Source organism: Montipora capricornis, chromosome 2, assembly GCF_036669925.1.
Source record: "Montipora capricornis isolate CH-2021 chromosome 2, ASM3666992v2, whole genome shotgun sequence".
Taxonomy (NCBI): Eukaryota; Metazoa; Cnidaria; class Anthozoa; order Scleractinia; family Acroporidae; genus Montipora; species Montipora capricornis.
In genome coordinates this window covers 25,792,779-25,802,778 of record NC_090884.1, presented here as the reverse complement: position 1 = coordinate 25,802,778, position 10,000 = coordinate 25,792,779, and the positions used below count along the sequence as shown (strand labels likewise).

Genomic DNA, 10,000 nt, shown 5'->3' with positions numbered 1-10,000 from the left:
TCATGTCCGAAGGTTAAAATTTAAAGCATAATTAGCAGCTGGTTTCAAGGACAAAAGATCTTTAATGTAGCATGGACTTTGGTTGTGTAGTGACTTGTAAACAAAAAGGAGAAATTTAAACTGAACTCTGAACGATACTGGAAGCCAATGTAAGTCGATGAGGGATATGACCAAATTCCGCAACCTGAAAAACCACTCTAGCCGCGGCATTCTGAACTTTTTGTAAACGATCAAGTTGAAATTTAGGTGGACCAAATAGAAGTGCGTTACAGTAATCGAGGTGCGAGGATACAAAGGTATGGATCAGCGTCTTTGAGGATTGCACGGTAAGGAATTTTCTGATCTGTCTTATGTTTTATAGCCGCGAAAAGCCTTGCTACAAATCTTGCCTATGTGAACATTCATTCGCATATGAGCATCGAACCAGTGACCTAGTTGTGGTGCAAACTTTTGTGCTTTTCTACTGTTATTTCTAAACTATAATTAGAATTACAACAACACAATTTAAATGATAAAAGCAGCGAGGTCTGTATCAATACAAGGTCACCAGCAGCCTCGCAGCCATTCATAGGCTAGGTCACTGAGCAAACAACTGTAAAATAGCGTATTCGCATTTCGTTCCCAGGGTCTCTCCTCCCCCGGAACGCCGGAGCAGGAGAGAAGAGATACTGGGAACAAGGCTGTTCACACTTATTCTTTGGTAATTGACAATATTATGCAACAATAAAAGTGTGGGTGTTGCAAAGATGAGTGTTGAGTTATTCTTAGTGTCAGGAACGTTTTGTTTGGTTAAGTGTCATGACATACATACAAGTTAGGAAGTATATCAGACCCAAACAGGAAGAGAGGAAGTGAATGTATCGTGTACCACTGTGACGGCAAAATGGCTTATACTATCAGTCAATACAGCAATAATTTGTAAGAATGTTGATTAACAGTCACAACTCCCAGTGGTGTTTATAGGATAGCAAATTGTCACAGACCTTAACCTGCAATTGTGCTGTCCCTCCGTACTGATGATAACAAATATTACTAGTAATCTCTGATTATTGAAGTGCTTTCTACTATCGCTTTGGAAGCAAAAGAAAAGGGTAGGGAAAGAAACAATACTTGAAGACCGACGTTTGAGGATACCGAGCATGTACTTCTTGAGATGGTTTCAATAAGCAATGAGTACCATGGCTCGTGTGACAGGATTGAAAGGCAATAACTTTTCCCCTGGCTAGACTCTGGTAAGTAACTAAGCATTGTTTCTGAGGAAATGATACAACGTAAATAGCGCGCCTGAGAAAACATGCATGTGTTACTAGTCAAATACTAAACCCATAGAGATTGAAAAAAAATGAAAAGGAATCGAGTAACACTGGAATCGAGGTCGACGTGTTGATCATTTCCGAGTTCACTTCAAGTTTGTTTTCATAGCAACAATCGGCGACAAAATTAGTTGAGACAGTTCAGTGCCAACAGAGCACACTGCCAACGACACATTCATTGTTTGCAAAGAAAACTTGTCCAGAAAGTACGTTTCCGGGATACCCCTCTCTCCCCCACCCTAATCAATGTTGTACCGCTGTCGACAAGGCTCGTAGAAAACAGAAAAACACAACATTGTCCCGGGGGTGCGGAGGAGGGGGCCACTTGCGCCTCCGAGCAAGAAATCGACTCTAAAGGATAAGAGTGTCTCAACAATTTTGACGCCGATTGAAGTTCAAGCTCGAACTGCTGTAAAATAATTCTTGTGAATCATCAAATGTTTCGCGTTTCACGACAAACGTTCACTGAAGTTAAGCCCTGTCGGGCGGGGAAGGAGACCAACGAAATATACGATATGTTATTGTCTTTCGAAGACGCCACATTCATCGTAATGGCTTTTTTTCTTTTCAATCGGAATACTCATATTTAACGGAATCCTTACCATTTCTCACTTTAGAAGAGATAATTCTAGAGTATTCATGATAAAGCATCCATTCCCTGTTACCTTCTTCCGATCGAAATGAAGCAAGGTGATTGTTGACGTTGGGCCATATTTTTGTCGTCACTACGTTACTATCGTCGCTTTTGACAATTCCACGTTCATTTTTCACACGCTATCTCTTTTATGCTATCCAACTCCTAAAAGGCATACTTTGTTTGGATCTACTTCTGAAAACGTGGCAAAGTCTCCCATTGGATAGCCGGTGTATCTTGAAAAGTAGTCAGTCGAGAATATTGGTACAGTTCATCGAATTTGTATATATTTGGCGGCCTAGTTATTGCCCCTGCAGAGTTTTGGCCGAGAGGCCAAAACCCGAGGAGGCAACCTAGAAGCCCCAGCAAACTGAGGGCGAAAGGTGGTATCAGTATTGCTTAATAGGGCGCGCAATGTTGTATCGGTATTGTTCACTGAGTTCGCGAGGTGTTCTGGGTAACTTGAGTCACGAGGCAGAAAGTCACGAGGAGCATCAATATCGAAGGTTCAGCATAGTGATTGAAGGAAAGTAGTTTTCGGATATTTACAGCAGTTACTTTTACTTTGAAAATCAAAGATTAGTGATAGAAAATCATATGCCTAGGTCACAAATCGATTTTTCAGGCAGGAGTCATAAACAGGGGTGACAATTTGTCAAACAAATGAAATCAGAAACAGGAGCAACAGACTCGGCCACAAACTGCCAGACGCAACCTCAGAAAGTCTCAGTATCAATACTTCCAACCAATCTTCGATCATTTTTACAACAGTTATTCACAGATAATAATAATCAGCGATCCGAATATCATAAGCGAGTTTTGTTCCTATTTTATTGTATTTCAAGGTACCGTGGACAGAGCCATATGGATCAAAAAGATGTCGTGCGAAATGTTGCCTTCTAGTCATTGATTGATTCTGTTCCTGTTTTACTATCATATTTTCAAGGCATTTTCCAAAATTATGCAAATTGCTTTTCAATTGATAGCGTATCAATAAACGTTAATGGAAATTTAAATTAAATGCTGTTTCCTGTTGCCCATAATTTCCTTGCATCTTTCACTTTCATTTACCTACCTAATTACAAGTAAAATAATATGAAGACATCACAATGTGCAGTACATATTAAAAGGAAAATACCTCAACTGTCATCCGTATTATCTTACGCGGGGGCAGATGTAGTGAAAACTATTACTATAGTTTAGTACGGTCTACTGATTTGGCACTCAAGAAAGGTCTATATTTTTGTTTGTCTATGCAGCCAGATACCCATTGGTTTTGCCATTTCCGAGTTAAAAACGTGTATGACCACCAACATGCGTCTTATACACCCTCGTACCTTTTTCTGCTGGAAATCAACAGCGTCGTGAAAAATGTCATCTAGGACATATTCTCCAAATTGTTGACGATCTTCCTTTTTTGCACCTGGTCTCAAGGGATCGAGGAAACAAAAAACAAACTCTTCAACAGAGTTTGCCAAATGATGAAATCTTTCGTTATCAGGTCCATTTTTTTTGGCCTTTTTACGCAGCTTTGAAGACACCTGAAGAGTAAGCAAGTTACAATGATCATTAAACGATATCATTCGATACATCAGGTATAAAGAGAGTTTTTCTTTTTACAGAGGCCATGCTTAAGTCTGTTTAGACATTCCAGTTATAAAGACATCAACTCAGATTATATATTGCTTGAGACAAAGAATGTCTATAAACAGATATCATGTCATTTAGACTGAAAATTGTAGATACTTCAGTAAAATTGGTTACCACTTTTAGCCGCGTTAACCATGTTTTGATCCATTTTAACATGATAAAGTTAACCCGTTTGTACATGGCTGAGTGCAGAAATAAAGAAAAGTTAAAACTTGTTATGCCTAAATAAAAACGGGTTTAACTTGCCTTTCATTTAACCTCCAATGTAACATTCTGTATAAAAAATAGTTGCGCTGATTTTAGACATGAAATTTTCGCGACATAGTTATTTCGAGATTTTGATGTGCGCCTGTTTCGCCGCACTTAAACTTCGCGATTTTGCAAAAATTTTATAATTTGAATCACTTTAATTTTTTGTTTTTGAGTAATACACAATTTACATTTTATTGGCAATGATACACTGGCGGTAATATCTCCCTTCCAGTTAAAACACCATTTATTCCCGCTTTCTGACATCCTTTCAAGACATGAACCCTTCCCTGTGCGCTGGTAAAAAGTTATACTGTGACATTTCCACCAACCAAGTTGCAAGTATTGTTTTCAAAGCCGATAGCTTAAGGGTGACATTCATAAACAAGGGGGTCTGGGGGGGTTCCAGTAGAGGCGATAGTTATAATGGAAATATCTTCAAAGAACACGGAAACCATTGAGAGATTTAAACATGCAGCTAGGGGAACAGCATTACAGTCAGTCATGTGGACGCATCCGAGAATGAGTTAACAATGCTTCGCCAGGAATCTCTATCAGTCATCAGATTTGGAAGGTCGTTTATGTCTTGATTGATGTCCCTTCCTACACAGTCAATGTAGTTGACTGGTCTTCTTCCTCTAAACGTGCGTGGGAACCTCATACAGATGACATCAGAAGTTATTTGGTCTTTGGCTCGGTAGCGCTAGCATGCAGATCTGGCTCGGCGTTGAGCAAGGATGAAGGATATGTGTGGAATACCATCGTAAAATCTCTGCCTTGGTCTTTTGTTTACGCCACGATTTATTCTGAGTGTTATCAAGACGGTCCTGGAGATCTATCGTCGTTGTCCAGGTTTCACTGCCATATTAGAGGATACTCTCTACGCAGGCTCAAAACAAGGCAAGCTTGGTTTTTCTTGATATATTTGACTGCCAGATGATGTGGAGTTTGCTGTGCAGTTTTTCTTGCGGTCGGCAACAAATGAGCTGTGTGCCATCCCTAAAAAGGATTGAGGCTGGGTCTTCAGTTCCATTAATAGACATATATCCCTACTTTGGCAAAAGCATCTTCCAAATATGACCGGTGAGCTTGTGAATCTTGTAGGAGCGTAGCTGTTAGAGCTAATTAATTTTTATTTATTTAATTAGTACTATTATTATTTTTTTTATTTTTATTTTTTGGCAGCCTACACTTGTTAGGGAACTTCATTCCTGTTTTGTGGGTTTCCAACAGCATACTCGTTTTTAGTGTTATAGTTAAGTATTTGCATACTTGTAATTTGCTTCTTTGCTGTGAAATAAATAAAGCAAAGTAAAAGTAAAAATATCGTCACATTTGAAGTCATCAAGGTGTAAAAAGCAATCTAAAAAGAAAGCTGAGTTGTCATCATTTGGGGCATAAATGTTAACCAACTTAAGGTTAAACTTTTGTCATTGGCCGTTATGTCGCAAATTATAAAGCGTCCTGAGGGGTCAACGAAAGTTCTTTCAATTTGCAAACTAAAGTTGTTATTAAAAAGTGTGCATACTCCAGCTTTATTACTTTCGTACGCACTAACAATAATTTGGTAGCCCCACTCAGCAGACCATGCGTGGTTAGTGTTTTCAGTGCAGTGAACTTCTTGTAACATGCAAATTGAAAACTTTTTCGATCGAAGCCAGTTGAACACTTCCCTTCGTTTTGCGTTATCTCTTAGTCCCTGAACATTGAAAGAAGCTATTGTCAAAGCCATGTTAATCTTGTGGCGGGGTTTTTGAAACTATTCCTTCACGCCTTAGCGCCAAGGCCATGCAACAACTGCCCATTAAATACTGAGTCACTGTTAAATTTTCTGTAGGAAAGCAATTACCAGAGGCAGAAAAGCCAATAAACAAGAAAAAAATACACAGACACTCAAACTAAAGCAGTGAAAAAGCATTTCGCCAACCTGAGGCACAAAAAGAAAACTCATGGAGAAAGTAAACAAATAAAGGTTTGGACCTACTCGAGATGTCATGTACAGTACATAAAAACGAAACAAAAACGTAAAGGTGTTAAGATCCCGTTTTATGAGACCATATTCCCAACAGGCCAAAGTGTTAGAAACCTTCATCATCAACACCAGTTGCGAGTTGGTCTTCTTGCCGTAAAATTTGCATATGACATAATTAAAATAATGTTCCGAGGTTCATGGAGGGTTTTAGCAGTTTGTAAAAAGCGTTTTACTTTAGGTACTCAGGGATAGATTTGTGATCATAACGCTCGTTGTTTATGATTAGGTAACGGCCTCTGACAGTTGCATTTTGAATTCCCTGGTCATCCCTTGCTTTCATCATAGCTTTGATTAAAGCTCTTCTTTCAAACTGAATAGCTCGCGCGTAAGCCTCTGTTATGTAGGCGTCGGTATAACTAGAAGACTGCTTCATATTACCTTTCTTGGACCATACCGTATCTCTGTCTTCTTGGCTTAGGAAACGAGCAATTATAGGCCTATTTTTACCTGCCACTGTTTTCCCTACCCGATGTACTGCATGAAAACGGATCTGTGTTACATCTGCGCCCAACTCGTTCTGAATGATGTTTGTTGTAACAGACTTGCAGTCTTCACCTTCTGATTCCTTTATGTTGTTAATTCGCAGATTCTCTCCGCGTGTGTACTGCTCTAGTTTGATATTGTTCTCCATTTTTTCCTTTAGCTGTTGCTCAAGTTGTGCGATGTGCTCGGTCAAAGTCGCCATAGCTTTTTCATGTTGCTCCGGAGATTTGATGGCTTTTTCAGATAATCTGTTAAATTCTTCTTGGCTATAAGTTAAACTTGACTCAAGTTCTCTGATCTTTCCCCTTTCTTCGTCCAAATCAGCTTTAAAATCATAGTGGAGCTTATACATGTCAGCGTGAATCTTAACAATCCGCAAGTATTTCAGCTGGTCAGGGAAACACTTCCCATGTTGAACCAAAACTCCTCTTTAAAATCCATTATGAGCAAGACTAAAGTAAGTGACAGTCAGCGACAACCCAGAAACCTCAAACGGATGCTAACAAACGTCTATTTCTCCAAACAAAAGGACACTGATCCGGAAGTTAAAATTTGTGAAACAAAACGGTACGGAACATGCCCCTATTTAAAACAGGGTAAAGAATTCACCTTCTCCGCCACGAATAAAACATTTCGGGTAAAACACTCGATGAACTGCACCTCAACGAACTTGATTTACGTAATAACATGTGCAGGATGTGGAAATAATTATATAAGAGAAACGGGTGATGTCCTGAGTAATAGAGTGGCATTTCATAAACAACAAATTAGAGACCCGCACACACGTATGCTGTGAGTCAGCAAGCATATTGATGAATGTGCGACGGGATTGACTCCTCAGTTTACTATCTTTCCGTTTTACAAGGTTCTCAGCCCCCCCGAGAGCATGAGAAAGAACAAAGAGAGGTTTTTTTTTTATTTTGAAATATAAACCCGTTCTTAATGATCTGAAATTACGCTAATTGTTCGCGCATGCTTCGAATTACAATAGCCATTATAATTGTACTTAGAATTACATCTGTGACGTAATAAGACAATAAACACACTTTGCTATGCCTGAAGAGCCGCAACAGCGGTGAAATGCGTAGCGCAAAAGCAAATTAAAAGTAGACTTTCGTTTTTCATTCATTCATATATATATATATATAACTGCAGACAGTACTGTTTCGGCCTTCTGGGCCTCATCAGAGCAGTGCTGATGTCTGGGATGGAGGTTAAGCTTATAAAACCACCCCAAATGTCCCACACATGTGGTACATCTAAGCCATGCCAGAGTGCTCAAACTAGCGAGCTAGTGAGCATGCGCAATTGCTAGCGGCAATGACTCATCCCAGTAGAGTGCTCAATTTGGACATGAAAGCAAAAGCTTTGTAATGCCAAAGAGCTTTGTAATGCCAAAAAGCTTTGTAATGCCAAAGAGCTATATATATATATATATATGTATATTTATTTATTTATTTATTTTTATTTTTATTTATAGCTCTTTGGCATTACAAAGCTTTCGCTTTTATGTCCAAATTGAGCACTCTACTAGCAATTGCGCATGCTCACTAGCTCGCTAGTTTGAGCACTCTGGCATGGCTTAGATGTACCACATGTGTGGGACATATATATATATATATATATATATATGTATAAATCTGAATACAGTTTCTATCTGTTGGAAGACGATTCTCTCTTGTGCAAAATATATATATATATATATATTTAGAATGAAGAACTGGAAATCCAACGATGTAGTCACGAGCCAGTACGAAATACTGACTGATCCATTTTGAATGAAAAACACATATGCCGTGAGTGGGAATCGAACCCGCGTTCCCTGGATTACATGTCAGGTGTGCTAACCACTGTCGATTCCCACTCACGGCATATGTGTTTTTCCATTCAGAATGGATCAGTCAGTATTTCGTACTGGCTCGTGACTACATCGTTGGATTTCCAGTTCTTCATTCTAAACATAATTTGGTATTTCTGGTAGCCTGTGAATCTTCTTCGGATGATCCGATGTAGTCCTGTTCCTGAATGATAAAATCGCCGGGGAGCCCCGCGGCTAACAAATCACCTCTCTGATTGCTCTGTTTCCAGCAGGGTTGTCGTGATGGTGCAGTGGTTAGCACACCTGACATGTAATCCAGGGAACGCGGGTTCGATTCCCACTCACGGCATATTTGTTTTCCATTCAAAATGGATCAGTCAGTATTTCGTACTGGCTCGTGACTACATCGTTGGATTTCCAGTTCTTCATTCTAAACATATATATATATATGGGTCTCCTGAACATGAAATTTCACAAATCAATTTCATCATTATCGAACAAATTAGGTCTTTTGAAAATTCTTTACATCTTGAACAATTGTTACTCACTAGGGAGGCCTATTGGACTGCGCAATTATTTACCCTTAATCCTCGTGGTCTTAATAAAAGGCGGGAATCTAGATCGAAACACCGCATTAATTACTACAATTGAGTAGTTGTGAGTTGACATTTTCCCAATACGATGTATTTTTATCGATATGTCACCTGTAGTTCTTTATTTGTTTCTGATTGTTAAATCTATGTCACCTTGGAGTTTAGACCTTTGTTATAGTTCTTTATTTGTCCTTGATTGTCAAATCCATGTCACCTTGTAGCTCTGACCTTTGTTTTGTTTCGTTTCCTTAATTTCAATATTTCTGCTCCGTATATATAAGCTGCTGTTTTCGTGATTTGCACTCATTGTAAATAGTTTTTTTAGTTCTTAATTTTTAACCTGAAGAAGGCCGAACGGCCGAAACGTCGTATTAAACTTCGTCCAGAACAGTCAAGAGTTTGTCTCTTCGTCGCTTTTCCTTACGTACACTTAACTACAAATTCGCGTCGAGACATTGTATCCTGTGGATCCTCTTACTGGGAGTTCATCGTTAGGTCAACCAACCGTACACTGCTTATATATATATATATATATAACCAGGAGACCCGGGTTCGATTCCCGGCTGAACACATTTTCACTCATTTCCTTTGTTGTATCGATTTCTGTTCCCATCCTACACTACTAATTAATACTTGTCAGAAATCACTGTGAATCGCCTTCTGAAGGGAATAGGTTGGTGATTCAAAGGTAAATGAGGCAGTTAGTTGTTGTTATTTCCCCGCTCAAACTTACACAATCATTTCATATATAGGGGGAAATTTACTGTGAATCGCTGATCAACTTGAGCATAGTGACGCGATCCTCACTGCAGAAAATGTGCGATTCTCCTCAGAGCTTGCCATTTAAAGGTCCTTCCAATTCGGCTGAATGGCGGGGTTGGTTCAGTGGCCGAGTGGTAAGGCATCTGACCGGTAACCAGGAGATCCGGGTTCGATTCCCGGCTGAACACATTTTCACTCATTTCCTTTGTTGTATCGATTTCTGTTCCCATCCTACACTACTAATTAATACTTGTCAGAAATCACTGTGAATCGCCTTCTGAAGGGAATAGGTTGGTGATCCAAAGGTAAATGAGGCAGTTAGTTGTTGTTATTTCCCCGCTCAAGCCTACACAATCATTATACATCTATATATATATATATATATATATATATATATATATATATGAATGTGTAAGTTTGTATTATATATATATATATATATATATATATGAATGTGTAAGTTTG

At 39.0% G+C, this 10,000-nt stretch overlaps 1 protein-coding gene and 1 non-coding gene across 2 annotated transcripts in view; one reads left to right on the top strand and one right to left on the bottom strand.

Moving 5' to 3' along the window:
* The window catches only part of LOC138037881 (short transient receptor potential channel 7-like), a 108,920-nt gene that overhangs the window by 70,991 nt on the left and 27,929 nt on the right, over positions 1-10,000 (bottom strand). The window contains exon 4 of the mRNA XM_068883735.1: positions 3,285-3,488. Within this exon, the coding sequence (XP_068739836.1) occupies positions 3,285-3,488 (204 nt within the window). The remainder of the gene's footprint in view (positions 1-3,284; positions 3,489-10,000) is intronic.
* Positions 8,457-8,529, top strand: Trnat-ugu (transfer RNA threonine (anticodon UGU)). Its single transcript has one exon. It is a non-coding gene; the product is annotated as a tRNA-Thr (tRNA).